The sequence below is a fragment of the Gracilinanus agilis genome, chromosome 1 (assembly GCF_016433145.1).
Source record: "Gracilinanus agilis isolate LMUSP501 chromosome 1, AgileGrace, whole genome shotgun sequence".
Taxonomy (NCBI): domain Eukaryota; kingdom Metazoa; phylum Chordata; class Mammalia; order Didelphimorphia; family Didelphidae; genus Gracilinanus; species Gracilinanus agilis.
The window spans coordinates 529,772,289-529,791,035 of NC_058130.1; the positions used below are offsets into that span (position 1 = coordinate 529,772,289).

General features: G+C 37.0%; 1 protein-coding gene across 1 annotated transcript in view; it reads right to left on the reverse strand.

The window, feature by feature from the left end:
- Window positions 1-436: 436 nt before the first annotated feature.
- DSG2 (desmoglein 2) overlaps window positions 437-18,747 on the reverse strand; it is a 38,064-nt gene continuing 19,753 nt past the window's right edge. Inside the window, exons 4-17 of the mRNA XM_044682867.1 lie at window positions 18,175-18,248; window positions 16,975-17,109; window positions 15,939-16,100; window positions 15,669-15,813; window positions 15,081-15,247; window positions 11,984-12,121; window positions 11,661-11,846; window positions 11,262-11,527; window positions 9,486-9,628; window positions 8,975-9,202; window positions 6,394-6,621; window positions 3,265-3,398; window positions 2,531-2,938; window positions 437-1,465 (exon numbers count right to left, since the gene is read on the reverse strand). Of these exons, the coding sequence (XP_044538802.1) occupies window positions 437-1,465; window positions 2,531-2,938; window positions 3,265-3,398; window positions 6,394-6,621; window positions 8,975-9,202; window positions 9,486-9,628; window positions 11,262-11,527; window positions 11,661-11,846; window positions 11,984-12,121; window positions 15,081-15,247; window positions 15,669-15,813; window positions 15,939-16,100; window positions 16,975-17,109; window positions 18,175-18,248 (3,443 nt within the window). The remainder of the gene's footprint in view (window positions 1,466-2,530; window positions 2,939-3,264; window positions 3,399-6,393; window positions 6,622-8,974; window positions 9,203-9,485; window positions 9,629-11,261; window positions 11,528-11,660; window positions 11,847-11,983; window positions 12,122-15,080; window positions 15,248-15,668; window positions 15,814-15,938; window positions 16,101-16,974; window positions 17,110-18,174; window positions 18,249-18,747) is intronic.

The window sequence follows — 18,747 nt, forward strand, 5'->3', positions numbered from 1 at the left end:
TAATGATTGTGGAGGGCTTAGTGCAGTACCTGGTGCACAGGAAGCACTATAAAAGTTTTTGCTATTATTGTAATCGTAATTGTTATTATTTTTACCCTCAGACAGGACACTTGAGGTTCTTGAGGGCAAGGATGGCTTTTTCTCCCCTGTATCTTCAGCACATAGCACAGTGCCTTGAACAGAGAAGAGACTTAGTAAGCGCTTGCTCAAATTGAACTGAATTATAAGGCCATTTAAGGAAGGGGATCATTTTTTCTGGCCCTTGCAGGCCATAAGGCACATCTGTGACACGGGCCCAAAAGCAGGCAGAGGGATGTGCTGTCCAGGCCAAGTTAGTTCTGTAGCTTCCTTTTGTGAGCTGATGGGACTAGGCCCGAGGCCTGGCACCCTGAAGACCAAAAGCTGCTCACACTACACAGAGGGGCCGACTGTGGAGTTATGAATAAGAATGCTGGATGGTGCTGTGCTTGGTGATTCTGGTGGAAGACGCAGTCATGGTAGAATGAGATGGAAGAGATTCCTGTAAATCTGAATTCTGTAGGGAGGCCATCTTTGAGGTCTGTAGGTTAGAGGCAGGCTCCAGCCCTCCTTCCGTCACCATCACGGTCTGTAGGCCCGAGCTCGGGGCCAGGAAGCTCTCTCTCTCCCTTACCATAACATAGCTCGAATCCGGAAGATCTGAAATGTTTCCTAGGCTACCAGCCATGTTGCCCTGAGGCCGGAGCACGTGCTCAGTGACCACCATATTGCTTTGGTCTTTGCGCTGCTGGAGGAGCTGCTGTTCTACCAAAGCGGAGGCGGGGGCGTATACCCTCTCAGTGACCACCATATTGCTTTGTTCCTCGCGCTGCCGGACGAGCGGCTGGTCGACCAAAGCGGAGGTGGGAGCGTATACCCTCTCGGTCACCACGAGGCTCTGCGGGGGCCTGGAATTGAGGATCAGAGTGCTGGGGGGTAACGGGGAGCCTGTGGCATAGGATGTTTCTGTGATGACGATATTCCCAGGAGGCAGCAGATCCGGGCCGGGTCTCACCACCTTCAGCCCCTGCCTGGAAGATAAGGATCGCTCAGTGACTACTTCCTGAGTTGTGGTCTCTGAGGCTGACTCACTCAGAGGCTTCGGAGCCTGGAAGCTGATGCCGGACGAGGAGGAGTGGGACTTTTCTGTCTGAAGAGTATTCTGCTCATAAACGGAATGGGAAGCGGTACTCGTACTGGCTTTGGTGGGAAGTTTGGGCCCTGGGCTGGGCTCGCTATCTGTCTCTATCTTTTGTCCCGTACAGATTTCTGCTAGCATTTTGAATTTGATTCCCAAATCATCCAGGTAACGGTCATCCCAGTCACCCTCGATGAAGCTGCAACAGCCGATAGAGCCATGAAGAGACTGTGAATCTTCCTGAGAATAAACTAGAAGACAGTCTTTTGCTGCTTGAAGCTCGTCATTGTCAACATAGGAAGCAGCTTTCTAAATAGGAAATAAGAATAAAAAAATATATCGCTTAGGAATAAGGTCACTTTCAAATAACTGTATTAGAATTTAGAAAAGAGAAAAAATTCAATTGGATCTCAAAATCTTGGGTAGAATTTTAAAAAAAGAACAGGAACCCCCTCTCCCCCAATTTCTTATTTCCCCTAATTTGTCAATTGAGATAATGATTAGCACATCACTTGGAACATTGTAGGTGCTATACAAATGCTTATTTCCTCACACCCTAACAAAATCCTTTTACTCTTCTAGTATTGAAAAGGAAGAAATTAAAAAAAAAAAAAAAAAAAAGGGAGGTGGGAGCAGAACTTTGTAATTTATAAGCATTTAGACATGGTAGAGCATAATTAAATTTGCAGAATGAACTAGAGAACTCTCTTGACCCCTTTTAATTCTTCTTGGTGCTTCTCAAGCCCACAAATTCAGCCAAAGCCCCATGGACAGTCAGGTAGTCACTGTTCTTAAGAACCCCAAACTCCTAAAAGTAATCTGTCCTCATTTCTAAACCTACTTTCCAAATACTAAGAGGCAGTATTTTTTGGGGGGGAAAAGAGGGGGATTGGCATTTAAGCATCATTTCCATTTATTAAAAAAAGGGGAAAAAAAGTAATAATGGTTACCCTCTTTTTAATTCCTTCCAAATTTCTCATGAATAATTTAAGTTACTTAATATATAGTATTATGCTAATAGCAAAATCACCTATTTTTGCTTATTCTTTCTTTTTTCTTTTGAAAAACACTTACCTTCCATCTTAGAATCAATACTGTGTATTGGCTCTAAGGCAGAAGAGCAGTACGGGCTAGACAATGAGGTTAAGTGACTTCCTAGGGAGAGAAGTGTCTGAAACCAGCTTTGAACCTCCTGTCTCTATGCCTCTAGATTTTTGATTCACTCTGCCCCCCCACCCCCTTTCCCCTTTGCTTATTATTTCTAAGCTTTCTGCTGAAAAAAAAATCTGAATTAGCAAATGTTTATTTTACAGTTTGATTATTCTTATATCCTTGCCACATTCCTATACAAATGATCTCCAAACAGATTCTTACATCACTAAAGTAGCTTTTCAGATATTCTTCATTCAGTGCCACAGTGGTTGTCCTGGCTCCAGCTGCCCCCGTGGCTCCAGCTGTTCCCATGGCTCCAGCTGCCCCCAACACTGTGGCACCACTCATGGCTCCAGCTGCCCCCATCACTGTGGCACCACTCATGGCTCCAGCTACCCCCATCGTTGTGGCACCACTCATGGCTCCAGCTGACCCAACAGTTCTTGTAATTCCACTAGTCAGAAGGTTTCTATGTTCTTCCCATCCTCCATCTATCACAGTCATAGTATGATGGCCTGAGCTACTTTCCCTCTTGGTTGATTCATTGCTTATAATTCCTACTCTAGTTAATCCTCCAGGGGTTGCTCCAAAATTTACTCCGGCATCTGTGGCCAGGAGAGGTGTCACTACCTATGAAAACAAAAAAAGATACATTAGAGATGCTAGAGGGATGGAGGATAAGAACAGGATTTTTAGAGCCTAGGACTCATGAGAATAGGGGCAGAATGAGCACATTACAGTGTTTGGAAGGAATGGACCCTTCCTTGCTGAGGGGTATGGGGCTTAATTTGCACAGTTTCTTCCTCTTCTTTATACTCATGGTATTGCTTCCTGGAGCCTTTGCATACCAACCAAATGCAAATGGTCTCCTATGAGTCTGAAATATTGGGCAAATGTCCTACAATACACCTGAAATGCAAAAGGAAAATAATTTTTATAACATCTGATAGACATGCCTTGTCTTCAGGTGGTGCCCCTTCATTGTTCCACGGATGCAGCATCTCTACAGTACCAGGTATGGCTGTGAAGCCATGGGCTCCTCCTCCTCCTCCACCACCACAGTGGCACAGAAGCAGTAAAAGGGGTAAAACTGGAGAAGAAAAAAAATAAGTATGGGTTAAATTAGTTTTTATATATTAATAATTCTTTGCATTCAATTCAGGCTTAAGAATGGCATTTCTGTCTCATTCTGCCCTGTAATTAGATCACAGAGATGGACTGGCTCTTAGAGGTTACCTAGACCAACCCTTTTATTTTAAAGATGAGGAAACTGAGGCTTGGATAGGAAATAACTTCCTTAAGATTATCTAGGTTGGCAACTGGGTAGCTCAATGGATTGAGAGCCAGGCCTAGAGACGGGAGGTCCTAGGTTCAAATCTGGCCTCAGACACTTCCCAGCTGTGTGACCCTGGGCAAGTCACTTGACTCCCATTGCCTACCCTTACTACTCTTCTGCCTTGGAACCAATACACAGTATCGACTCCAAGATGGAAGGTAAGGGTTAAAAAAAAAGATATTATCTAGGTTAAGTGGTGTGTCCAATATTTGAACCTACCTTATTGAGTCTAAATCCAATAGTCTTTTAAACAATCCACACTACCCCTCTTTCTGACACTCTACACCTTATGAAGATTTTCCTTTTCATCTTGTCCTTCCTTACTGTATATTTTGTTGGGATCTCAAGCAAAGATTGTAGACTCTTAGCCAGAAGTGTCAAACAAGCAGCATTGTAGCCTACAACACTGCTGAGTATTACCCAAATCAGATTAAAAAGTAACTGGGAGGGGAGCATCTGGGTAGCTCAGTGGATTGAGAGCCAGGCCTAGAGATAGGAGGTCCTAGGTTGAAATCTAGCCTCAGACACTTCCCAGCTGTGTGACCCTGGGCAAGTCACTTGACCCCCATTGCCTACCCTTACCACTCTTCTGCCTTGGAGCTAATACACAGTATTGACTCCAAGATGGAAGGTAAGGATAAAAAAAAAAAAAATAACTGGGAGGGGGCAGCTAGGTGGTTCAGTGGATTGAGAGCCAGATCCAGAGACAGGAGGTCCTGGTTTCAAATATGGCCTCAGATACTTCCTAGCTGTGTGACCTTGGGCAAGTCACTTAACCCTGATTTTTTAGCCCTTTCTGCTTTTCTGCCTTGGAATCAATAGAATTGAAGGAAGGTTAAAGGTTTAGGGAAAAAACTTAATTGGGAAATAACATTTAATAAAATAAATTAAAATACAGTAAAACATGGGTAATATGAATAGGTGTTTTTCTAAGTCAATGTCTCTCTCAAGGATCCTTAAGTATGGTTAGTGGCTTGCATTTCTATTTGAGTTTGACACTACCACTTGTTGTTGCATAATGAGTGCCTCAAACGATAGCAGTTTTAGTTTCATGTAGATTATCTAAGATCACTGTGTGTTTTAAAGTGACATCTCTCCTGGCCATAGATCCTGGAGTAAATTTTGGAGCAACCATTGTTAAATAAATAAGAGTAGGTGTTATAAGCAGTGAATTGACTTCAGATATTTGTTCTGAAGCCATAATTGAATATTTCTGTCTCTTCCCTATTATCAAGACAGGATTCCTCAACAGGATATAAGTGGCACAGTGGATAGTGCTAAAACCAAGTGTCAGGAAGACTTATCTTCCCAAGTTAAAATCTGGCCTCAGATATTTACTAGCCATGTGACTCTGGATAAACCACTTAACCCTGTTTACCTCATTTTCCTCATCTGTAAATTGAACTGGAGAAGGAAATGGCAAACCACCCCAATATTTCTGCCAAGAAACCTCAAATGGGTTATGAAGAGTTGGACATGACTGAACAACAAATTCCTCAATAAGGCACTCCTATTTTCAGGCTCTAGCTTACGGGTCCTTATCCTTTTTTGTGTCTTGGGTCCTTCTAGCAGTTTGGTCAAACTTATGGACTGTAACTCAAAACAATTCTTAATGCATAAAAAAAGTACATAGAGTATAAAATAAATCATTTACATTGAAATACTTTATCGAAATAAGATAAAGAAAAGTTCATGAACTCCAGGTTAAAAACCCTTGCTCTGGGTTTTGTTATATTAGTTTAGAGGTAAGAAGTGGAGTATTTAGTATATTATTTTTATAGGGCAGCTGGGTTGCTCAGTGGTTTGAGAACCAGGTCCAGAGATGGGAGATCCTGGGTTCAAATTTGACCTCAGATATTGCCTAGCTGTGTGATCCAAAGCAAGTCACTTAACCCCCATTGCCTAGCTTTTACCATTCTTCTATTCTAGAATCTATTGATTCTAAGACAAAAGATAAGAGCTTAAAAAATAAATAATGACAATCAATTTTAAGGTTAATTGGTAAGTCTTAAATCTAGACAGGCAGATCTCTAAAATGGGCAAAGACTTAAAACATTTAGAACTGAAGAAATCTTCTGAGTTTAAAAAAACAAAAACTAAGGAAACTACATTTGAACCTTGCTATGTTTCATCAGAGCAGAATTTGGTTCTTAGGTTCTATTCAAATTTGAGAAGTACCAAAAGGATTTCATTAAAAAGCATTTTTGTATCTTGGACAATTTCAGGTCACAGGCTTGCATCTTGTTTAGGTTCTCAATGAAGAAGGAAGGATGACCTCTTTTTGGTTTACAGAGGCAGAAATCAATGTCAAGAGAATTATTGACTTGACTAGATTCAAATGAGCCTGAAATTGTGACAAAAATAGAGATGGGTAGTTCTGAATCCTTTAGTCCATGATGGCTGCCTCAGCACTGGCTGATTCATCATGCCTTCCTTTTTTCAAAAGGTAGAAACATTTATTCAAACCATGGCAGGCAGCCAATCCCACATTAATCTACTTTGCTGCATTTGCTGACTTTAGGCAAAACTGCCATCTTCCATGATTCTTTTTTAATATAGAAGAGCTGACAAAATATACATCTGTAAGACCATTATAAGCAATGAAAAGACTGGGCTCAAAATACAGTGTAACAGAAGGCAGGCACCCAGGATGAGCTGTCTGTTGACCAAGGGTTCAACTCACGAGTTACCTGTTGGGGTTCTTAAAAAAAACATAAAGTCAACAAAGAAAGGCTGTTTTAATACTTACGTAGCAACAGAAGCAGTGCGAAAATCATGAGCCCAATTGCTCCAGACCCCAGCCCCACATAGGGTTCAAAAAGGGGTTCAGCACAGCCACTACCACTCACACAGTTACAGACTGTCAACTTTAGGATCTGTTTTTCAGGGCAGCTTAAACCTTGGTTGTCACTCACTGACAGGTGGACTTCACTTCTACCTACTTTTAATTCTTTGGGTATTAACCATGCGCTTGTACCTAGAGTATACAAAGGAAAGAAAAAGAGAAAAAGAAAAATACAAAAAAGTTTGATAATGAAAAAAAATTTTTCTGGGCACTAAAAAAATATTCTGTTCCATTCACAGATTTTATTTTTATTTCTGCCCTTACTTAATGAATTTCTACATGTAAATCCTATGGTTTAGTAGGGAAGGAATAAAAATGGCATCAGAGCCCAAAATGACCTATTTGGCAAAATGACATTACCATGACTTTTTCTGATCCTCACAGCAACCCTATGATACAGGTTTGTGACAAGTCCAATGTTTCTTTAGTACGTCACTCTGTTTCTCAGGTTGTTGCTTCTATCTTACATTCACTGATTACACAACCAGGAATTCCTGTACCTTCTTCTGTACATTCTATTTCTCCCATGTTTAAAGTAATTATCTTTAGCTATTTTCATACTTGGTACTTGATAGTACTTGGTACTGTACATCAGGGCAGATCTGGATTCAAATTGCATCTTCGATATTAGCTATGTATCTCGGGCAAGTCATTTATCCTTTCTGGTCTTTGAGTTTTAGTTTCCTAATCTGTAAAATGAGGATAATGATATTTATAGTATCTGCCTCTCACAGGTTTTTTCTTTTTTGTGTGTGAAAATCAAACAATATAATTTTACAAAGACATAAAGATCTTTGTAAACTTCACATTTAAATATTGGCCATTATTATTGTATACATATTTTATTTCTGCTTGTTAGATTTTAAGGCCCATGAGCTAATATTTTATACATTGCTTATAGTGTCTTCTACATAGTAGACAGTATATCTATATGGAATGAAAGGATTGTTCAGAGACAACTAGTACCTCTGGTGTGAGAGTTTGCCAGCTCTTTTTAGGACTATTAATCCACTTTTGGTATCTTCCTCTCAATCCTCTCACTTGTGGCCCCAAGAAGCTGTAGGATACACAGCAGTCACATTCTAGTAAAACTATCTCAGCAGATGGGCTAAACTATGTTAAGGGTAACCAACAGGCCAACAAACAAATTTGTCAGTGAGTTTGGGGTGGGACAGGAGGAGTCTACCCCAAACTTCCCACAGTGGAATGGGTGAATGAGAACAATTTATTTCAGCAACTATGAAGGTGGCTTTTTTTTTTTTAAGTTCTCTGTGGAGAACTTAAAGCTTGGTTAGACATCAAAGAAGTCAAGGCTAACCACTGCATCTTGGGTTGGCACCAGTTACTCTGAACTTTTGTCTTGCCATTGGATGTTGATGTCTCTGGAAGAGAGCATGAGCCTGAGAACTCTGTGCAACTCTGCCTCATTTAAATCTAATTCACTTTTGAGGCAAGAAATGACCCTGTGATGTTACTGGTCCTCTCTGAAAATAAAGGATGATGGGGCAGCTAGGTAGCACAGTGGACAGAGCACCAGGCTTGTAGTTAGAAGGTCCTAGGTTCAAATTTGGCCTCAGACACTTCCTCGCTGTGTGAACCTAGGCAAGTCAATTAACCCCAATTGCCTGGACCATGCCACTCTTCTATTTTAGACTTGATCCCAAGACAGAAGGTAAGTATTTAAAAAAAAAAAAGAAAAAGACGAGAGATGAACAAAATACAGATAGTATATATAAATGTTATTCTTTGACCACAAAATTACCATGAGATTTGTCCACAGTAATATTCCAACCTTTATTTCACATTATTATAAGCCTGAGATGGGTTTTTGTACAAGTGCTGGAGCAAACTGAGTTCCTCACTTGACCACTAATTACATTTAAGAAAAAGTTAACAATTTGATATCTTGCCTCACATATCCCTAAAACCCTGCCAAACAAAATCACAACAGCTTCTAGATCTAGAAAGAGCAGAAGATTTCTGAGCTCTACTACCTACTCAGGGTCACAAATGAGTTCCAAGTAATTACATGGGAACCTTGAAAAACTTGCACTCATTAGGATATTAGATAGCACTTTATGGTTTGCAACATGCTTTACAAATATTTTCTCATTTTATTCTTAAGACAATTCTGGGAAGTATTCTTCTCTTTAGCAACCCTTCCCACTATTAATTATTGCTAGTCTTTATATAAGAGGTTTAAGGGTTATAAAGTAATTTGCAATAATTATCCCACTTTATTCTCATGATAACCCTGGGATGTAGGTAGCTAGACTCTGTAGCTACAAAAAAGAAGGTATTTCTTTGTCTGAAAAGTTTTAGGTATCCAAACACATATACAGAGATACAATCTCATTTTAGGATGTAGACAAAATTTTCTGGTTAGGTCTAATATTTAGAGAAATATGGGAAAAACGAGTCTATTATGCATATGAAAAAGGGAGCTGAACTATCAGAAGAAACAGGGCTTCCTGAGTATGCTTACTTTGTTGGTGTCCAAAGTACCAATTCTCTGCCATTCCAGCTGGTTTGTCAATGACCGCAAAGCTGAAAGGGGCACTATACGGATAACCATCCAGGTCCCTGGCAGTAACATTCACATATGTTGAATCATCACAGATAGTTTGTACTGGATTTACAAGTTCTGGACAGTTATCATTAATATCTTTTACCATGATTTCAATGGTACCAGTGACTGTTTTGCTAGGAATGTCTGAAAAAAAAAAGTGTGCATTGATTAAAAATCTTGAAAGAAATCCGTATTATGAATTTTCTTCAAAATCAAGCATAACAAAGAAGAGAATCTCAGAATCACATTTCCCCCACATATTACACACAATCACAATTTACATTCAGATGACAAGATTTTTATCATGCTTGAAGTGAATAGAAATACAATATTATACACTTGGAAGATGATCTGACTTCTTACACAAAATCAGAAAGCATGAATTATTAGGAAAAAACACAATGATGCAACTCACTTAAAAACTTACCTTTAGTGATAGCCAGGATCTTTGCAATGTAAGTACCATTAACGACATATTTAGATTCATAATCAGGAATTTTAGCAAGTTTGATTTCAGACGTGACAGAATCCACTGTGATCCAATTGTCAACATCTTCTCCTTTGGCATACCTGTTCAGAGATTATAAATAAAAATGACTTCATTGTAAACAAATTGACCATTCACTTTTCACAGAAAATGTGGAAGAGCAAAACCTAAACTTGAAGTCAGGAAAAAAATTCCTAATGAATTATGGATAATACTAATTCCAAATAAATACTAATTCCTAAAAAATTCCTAATAAATTATAGATAATCCTAATGAAAAATTCCTAATGAATTATGGATAATACGGAGTGGACTTCATGAAGTCCCAGCTTCCCATCTTTTATAGGAAATTTTTCCCAAGCCCTCTTAATTTTAGTATCTTCCTTCTATTTATTATTTCTTATTTATCCTGAAATATAGCTTGTTTGTATATAGTTGTCTGTAGATTGTATCCCCCCCATAGACTGTGAACTCCTTGAGAGCAGGAGCTGTCTTTTGCCCTTTTTTGCCTTCCAAGTACTCAGCACAATGCCTAGAACATAGTAGGTGCTTAATAAATAGTAAATTGTTAGATTGAAGAAGGGATAGGCTCTCTTTCAGTGAAGGTCTTCAAGCACAGGCTATATGGCCACCTGTTAGTTATGTGTCTATTTTGTCTAGGTATGGATTGAACTGGATGGCTGATGGGGTTCCTTCTAACTTTCAAATGTTAAGATTCTTTCACTTCCAATTCTAGGATTCCAATATCTCTTTCTTGTGTAACACACACCCACAGATACACCAGCATCTTGCGCCAAAGGAAGCTGTAACTGATTAAAATTTCTCTTGGAATGAAGGAAACATGGTTCCTAGAATTAGCAAGATGACAATTCTACTGTACAATAACTTGCTGTGAACATATACAGAATTCAGCTCTAAATACCCCATTCTGGAAAAGCCACTCAGAAAGTGGAACACATCCTGAGCAGGATAACCAGAAGAAGAAGTTTAGAAACCATACAGCAAAGAGCAGATGGAAGGTCCTTGGGATGACCTTTGGCTCTGGAGGACAGAGCTTGGTGAAATGAATAGAAGTTGCAGGGTGTCAAATTTATCTTCAGTATCAAGAGCACAATTAAGAGGCTGAGGTTAGAGCTTAGCATAGTGCCTAGCACATAGTAGGCACTTAATAAATGTTTATTGATTGTTCAGAGATGAAATGGACTGCCTCAGGAGAGAGGTAAGTGTTTTTCCCATCCTTGAAGGTCTCTGAACCAACGTAAGCTGAACTAATTTTTAGGAATTGGATAGAAGGCATTTTTATGTAAGTATTAGTCAGAATCAGTTGTCTTGGAAGCCTCTTCCAACTCTGAGATTCTGTAAAATTTTTGGAGAGAAGAATACAAAGAGTAGAGCCTAGAAACTCGTGAGGTCTCCAAATTCCATCATAATTTTAATGAAACAGAAACAACTTACTAAAAGAAAGTCAGGGGCAGCTGGGTAGCTCAATGAATTGAGAACCAGGCCTAGAGAGGGGAGGTCCTAGGTTCAAATCTGGCCTCAGACACTTCCCAGCTGTGTGACCCTGGGCAAGTCACTTGACCCCCATTGCCTACCCTTACCACTCTTCTGCCTTGGAGCCAATACACAGTATTGACTCCGAGACAGAAGGTAAGGGTTTTGAAAAGAGAAAGAAAGAAAGAAAGAAAGAAAGAAAGAAAGTTAACAAATATCTTACGTTACATGGGCTATCTGCCCAGTGTCCTGATCATAGGCTTGAAATTTTCCAATAGTTCTACCTATTTCCGACCTTTCCATTTGTTCACTAGTTTCGATCCTGATTGATTTGCTTCGAAAATAAACACCTTCCACTACATTTTTCACTTTGATCTTGAGAGGAACGGATTTTGCTTTGAACTTATTTTTAATTGATTTGTGAAATGGTGCTTTGTTGGTGACAATGAACTTCAAGTCAAGACTCTTCAGAACTTCATAATCCAATTCCTAGAAAAGAAAAATAATGGATTTTTTTTAATTTTTGCTAAAATCCTCAAGCCTTGGATATAATGGGAAGACTCATTAATTTTAAATTTAAATATAAAATAAACATTTATCAACCTCTGAAAATTCTACTTACCTTAACAAGAGTCACAATTCCTTCATTTGTTTTATTATCTGTTTCTACACGGAAATAACCTTCTTCATTTCCTGAAATAAATGTAAAATTTGCCAGCCAGTTATCTGAGCCTACTTCATCCAAGTCAGTTACTTTTATCCGCATGACTTCCACATTTGCTTGATTTTCTTCAATTGTATTCTCATACTACAAAAGATGGATACATCGTTTTGAATTAATTATACACCATTTGATCCAATTTCATGTAAACTGAGATGATTTTTTCATACAGCTAGATTGCATTAGCACAAAAATATGTAAACACACCTAGCATAAATACTCACCATCTCAAATTCAGCCACAGGTATGTTATCATTGACATCTAAAATGTTAATTTGTACTTTGGCTTGACTGGCTGGCTTATCTGTTTTTTGTCCATTTCTATCACTTGCTTCAACAATCAGACTGTAGTGGCTCTGTTTCTGTTTTTAGCAGGGAAAAATAATCATTAATGAAAGTCAATTATTTTTCTGGTGTAATGGAAAGAAGGCAGGATTTAAAAGAATCAGCAGATTGGGTTTAAGCTCCAGGTTCTATCAAGCTGTATTTTGGACAAGTCACTTAACCTCCTTGGGCTTCAGTTTCCTTTTCTATAAAATCAGTGGATTGGATTAAATAACCCATTAAACCCCTCTTCCAGCACTGTAAGCTTATTATCATCTCTTTTTGATTATTTTCTTGGAATAGGCTATAGCAAAATATACTTCATTTACTGAAAAAACTCACAGCTCATGGTCTCAAGTAAGATTCTCTTTATGAACAATATGCAAATTAAGAATATATTTGCTTATTAGCTGACAATTACTTTGTAAGAATATGGAAGGGGTTGGGGCAGGAAGAACTATAACTGGTGATCCTGTGTAAGTGAGGTACTTTTCATTAAAAAATAATACCACCATCTTGATGCTTTTATTATGGAGCCCATACAAGAATAAAAAGATTACTGGTTCTGGAGTACAGAAGTTGGATTCAAATCCTGCCTGTGATATTAACTATCTCTATAATCTTGACTCAATCAACTTCTCTAAGCCTCAGCTTCATCGTGTATAAAATGAGGGGGTTAGACTAGACTTCTTCTGAGGTTTCTCTTAGCTCTAGATAAATGATCCTATAAAAAATTGTATTTTCAACATTGTATAAGTACAATACCCATAAGCCTTGCTTCTTGCCTCCCTTTCTTTCCTAGCCACCAATTAACACAAGAAAACTGTCCCAACTAATAACCTTATCAGTGGTCAGGTACTAATTTCCCATATTATGACTTGAGATTCTTGGGAACTGGTGGTCCAGCCATTTAAAATAAGTTTTGAAGTAACAAAGAAAGTTCTTGACAAAGAAAATTCAATCCCAGGACAGGTTTTTGTATTTCTCTCCCATTTAGTGCTACCATGTTATTGACAACATTTAGTATGACCTAATGGACTCTTATGTTAGTGGAGTCAAGAACTTTATTTAGCTGGCTTTAAGGACACTAACTAGAGATAGGAATTCTTTTCCCAATGAAGTTGAAAAGAAAGCACGAGATATTGAGAGTATTTTATGAATATTTTAATCCAGAGGACCTGGGTTAAAAAAAAATCACCTCTACTACTCTCTGTATAAACTCCAGTATAAACTAATTTCTTCCCACCCATACAGTGATGAAGTTATTTTGCTGAAGTCTATTCTAGCTCTAAAACTATGATCCTTGAATTCCTTCTACCTAAATTTTTCTATTAAAAAAATTTCTATTAAAGTATTCTGAAGCACTTATGAAAAGAATGTTATCTACTTCCAGAGAAAGAACTGCTGGAGTTAGATACAGATCAAAGCATACTATTTTTCATATTAGTTTATTTACTGTTTTGTTTTGGAATTTTGGTTTTATAAGAGTATTATCTTGCAAAAATGACCAATATAGAACTATGTTTTCCATGATGATATGTATAATTCAGATAAAATTCTTATAGCCTACAAGGGGAAGAGGGAAGGAAGTGTTATGTAGAGATGGATGCATGGAATCCCTGCAAAGATACAGGGACTGCCCCCTCACCCAAAGTTCTCCAGGGGGGTCCCCTGGAATTCTGGGTGATGCTGTCCCTGTATCTTTGCAGGGATTCTATGCATCCATCTCTACATAACAGAAGGAAGGAAGGGAGATAATTTGGATTTTATAATTTTGGAAAATGTATATGGAAACTTGTTATTACATGTAACTGGGAAAATAAAATATCTTCGAATAAAATAAAGAAAAAGAAAACCCCTTACAATGGGGGATTCTAAACTTAGGAGTCTGTGAATTTGTTTTTTAAATAAATATTTTGATAATAAGTTAAAAATAATTAGATTCCTTTGTAATCTTATGTATTTTATTTTGTGCATTTAAAAACATGATTTTGAAAAGGAGTCCATAGATTTCATGAAATTGTCAAAAGGGACGATGACATGAAAATAGTTACTAACCCCTGCCTTAGTGCAAAGAGTAAAGAAGATCATAGAGAACCCTGTTTCAAATCAATTATCATGAGGGAACTGCAAATCAAATTAACTGTGAGGTTTTACTTCTTTTAATAAAGTCAAAAAACATTTATTTAGTGTCTACTATATGCCAGGTACCGCTAAGCATTAGACCCAACAAACTGGCAAAGATGACAGAAAATGAGAATAGTCAATGCTGGAGAGGTTGTGGAAAGAGAGGCATGTTAATAGGCAGCTAGAAGGCACTGTGGATACAATGCTAGACGTGGCCTGAGACACTAGCTGTGTAACCTTGGGTCAGTCACTCGACCTTAGTTTGCTCATCTGTCAAATAGTGTTGATAATAGGATCTACCTCCCAGGGGTTGTTATGGAAATCAAATGAGGTAATATTTATAAAGTGCTTTATAAACAAATGCTTAGTTATTGATTTATTGTTTGTTGGTGTAGTATTTTTATTCTAAATCTATACAAATATGGGGGCAGCTGGGTGGTTCAGTGGATTGAGAGCCAGACCTAGAGACAGGAGGACCTGGGTTCAAATCTAAGATCAGACACCTCTTAGCTGTGTGATCCTGGGCAAGTCCTTTGCCTAGCCTTTACTGCTCTTCTGTCTTGGAACCAACACACAGTATTGATTGTAAGAAGGTAAGGGCTTTAAAAAAATTGCTATTGTTATACTTGGCTTCAAAGTATATGAGAAGGTATCTTCCCATTCCTTCAATGATGGTGAAATAAAAATATTTTTTAAAATGGAGGAAGGAAACTAAAATATACATGATATAGAAAATATATAATATAAAAATTATAATGCATAATTTATATAATTTAAAATATAATTATAAATATTATATAAATATATAAAAATATAATAATCATTTGAACCCAGGAGAAATGAAACAAGAATGTGAAAGTACTCTTTTACCTCTCTATCCAGAATAAATGCTGTTGTTAGAATCTCTCCTTTGTCTTTATCAAGGAAGAAGACAAAAGGCTGGGCTGGTTCCTGAGACACAATCTTATAAGAAACTTGGGAATTGACATGATTTTCCTCATCAGCATCTGTTGCACTAATTTTCATCACAAGTGTATCTGGAAACAGAACAAAAATATTTTCCACTTGATTCAACCTCCTCTCTCTATAGTTTCATACTTTAGATGGGCTTTCATTTAACTTTAAAATTAAGAACAGAGTTGTCAAATGTGGGAATATAAACCAAAGGAAAACAATTCTTTACTTGCATTTTGTATTAGAAGTGGGTATGCTTCTATTTTCCTACCTTTAAAATTTGTGTATGTTAAATCTATAATCCCCAACTCTAACCCTACTATCTTACACAGCACTTTTTAAACTTTTTAAAAGAAAGATTATAATTAGCCTAGAATAATTTTATTTTAAAAATATATTCCTGGTAGTTCTTTTATTCCAATAAGATATTGGGTTAGGAGTATACTTGCTCAAAAATATTTAAAAATTCCTTTAAGTGCTTACTGATAAACATTAAGAACTTACTTGTTGAGCTTAGTTCTTCAACAGACCCAACAAAGACATCTTGGGTGAACACGGGCTCATTGTCATTTATATCAAGAACTTTAATTCTCAAGTCCAGTGGCTTTTCCAGGTTGTTTCCCCTCTCATCCAAAGCATAGCCTGTTAGCTGAAATTATATTGCACAATTAAATAAGGAATGAAATATTTCATGTTAAGTAAAATTAAAAGGTTATTTGAAAATTAAAGTTGTTAAATCTCACATTAAAACAAATGCAAACTAATCCCACTTACGTTATACATTGGAACTTCTTCTCGGTCAAGAATCTTAGTAACATTCAGTTCACCAGTAATTCTATCAAAGACAAATACACCAAAAGGTGCTTCTGTAATCCCTTGTCCAGTGTAACGATATGTAACTTTTAGGTTTTGTTCATGGGCAATATCAGAGTGTATCTGGCAGAAAAAAGATAGATTGAATACATTAATAAGTTTTTAAAAATCCCTTTATAATTTTTAGGTGAAAGCTTTTATAAAAGAAAAATTTCCTTTGAAAAGGTTAGAATTCTACAAGGTAGAGTTATTTTTCCCTGAAAATTCTTAAAATTAGGGAAAAAAATATATATATATATGTATATATATATAAGAGAAATATGATCAGTGATACTTCATTTTTTTTTTGAAGGAACTCTATGGAGAAACAAGCAAGAACCAGACAATACAATACCTCTGAGAAGTAGATACAGCTGTTGGAGTCTGTGCACTAAAACTAAGGGAGTTTATTCAAGTGAATGGCTTAGAACAAGACTTCTTATTTTAGTTTAATGATTCTTGTTTAGTCAACTTTAAGATAATTGTTGATCTTATTTCCAGGACCAGTAGAGAATAAAAGATGAAAATAGGAAAGGCAGAACTCAGTCATACTGAGGACTGGCACAGCATTAGAACTAAAATCTATGATGCTTATTATACTCATCAAAGAAGTAGTAAAATATTTTTAGAATGCTTTCTATTCGAGACTGCTAAGACCATTATTTTGACATTAAAAGGATTAGGACTAAACATCAGTTATCTGGAAAATTCACTCATGAGAAATATAAGGAATACCTCATTTCCCAATGAGGTTGGACAAAAGAAGTACTGCTGATGTTGGATGATGTTATTGTACAAGTTTTAATACTGGTTCTTAACCAAGGATGTTATAAACCAATAATTGAAAACATCACTTTAATATTTCCCCAAAACTAGGACAAAAGCCTGGATTTGGTTCTGCCACACAATCCACATATTTCAAATGGCACAGGAGTTTTATCTTGCCTCTCTGACTTACTCTGGCAATTGGATTCTTCTTTGAGAGGTCCTCCCCTTCCCTAAGGGCTACAGGAGCAGTGATCCACTCCCGCTTTTGTCGGATTAAGTACCCTCTTGGAGTGATCTGATCATTTTCATTATCTGTATGTAAAACCTATGAAGATAAAAGGAGGAAGAATTATGAGTCTCTAAAATCTTTGAGATTATGCTATGGATATACATATAGTTTTCAAAGTATAATTTCCTACAAGTTTATTTGACTAAACTGGTTTTTAAATGCCTACTTTCCTCCTCCAAATTCCATTAAAAAAAGATAAATATGACTTTTAAAGAAGGACAGAAGTAGAATATCAGTTTTTGGTTTCTGTGGTAGTATAATCCTTTTGGCCTCTTCTTCATTTTCACTGAAGGCTGAAAGGCATACAAGATTTTTTAGAGTTTACAAACTAGTAAAGTACTGTTAATAGGTCATATCTCAATTTATTATTAAATAAAAACCAGTTTCATTTTTCTACTAAATTTTGGAGCTAGTCAGCTGCTCAAAGTTATAAGAAAAAAACAACCTTAATGAAAAGCTGACTTAAATTTGGTCAATATCAAGTAAAATTATTGGCTTGTAAAATTTACAGGTTTAAGGAATGGCTAAAAGGGATAAGTTTCTCTTGCTTTTGGAAGTCATCTTTAGAAAACGTTAGCCATAAAAGCAGTGAAGATGATTTTTAAAAAAAATCAAAACAGGGGGCAGCTGGGTAGCTCAGTGGATTGAGAGCCAGGCCTAGAGATGGGAGGTCCTAGGTTCAAATCCAGCCTCAGACACTTCCCAGCTGTGTGACCCTGGGCAAGTCACTTGACCCCTATTGCCTAACACTCTTCTGCCTTGGAGCCAATACAAGACAGAAGGTAAGGGCTTTAAAACAAACAAACAAATAAATAAAAATAAGTAAAAACAAAACAACAATGACCTTTGACCAGAAGACTTAGCAACTTAATTAAATCAGACCATGATACTAATACCTTAAAATTCAATCCTTTTCTCTCTCATTCTGATGTTCAAAATAATGAGTAATAGTGGGGGAAAAAATGTGAGAATTTATTTTAAAATCTTTACAATAGCCATTATAAAATCTTCTAAAGACCTTATATATAAGGTGAAACATTTCTTTTGTCAATAAGCTTCTGTTCTCCAAACTATTCCCTTTCCTCCACTTCTCATGCTTACCTTTAAATAAAGTCCATTTCCAAAGTGAAAGCAGATCTGTAAAATAAAAGATATGTTTACTTGTTTATAAGTTCCTATTTGTTTAAAATATCCTATCACTATGATAGTTGGGTATAGCAATAATATTTTAAAGAATAATTTGATTAAAACACAGTTTAAAAAAATGTATTAGTGAAAAAAATGTCAAAATTCAAAATCAAAATGATCTGATTAACATACTAAACAACTAGTGAACAATAATTAAATTTATGATATGTCATTTAAAGGTACTTGGGTAACTTCTTCTTTGAGACCTCTATCCTCATTTTAAAATCTGACATTATAAAGTAACAATGTTGACTTATTAAAAGTTCCCCTAAATATTCCTCATTATTTTCATCCATCTTCTGTTCCTTCACTTGTGTCTCAGGGAAAGAGATAATCCTCCTTCTTTCTAAGACTAACTGCTCTACCTGTTCCCTTCATCAAGTCACCTACCACCTCTATCCAGGTCCACTGCTCCACTCATACATTTTTGAGATCTCGTTCCACTGCATTCCTCTCCTTTAGTTAAAAATTCTGTCAGTTACACAG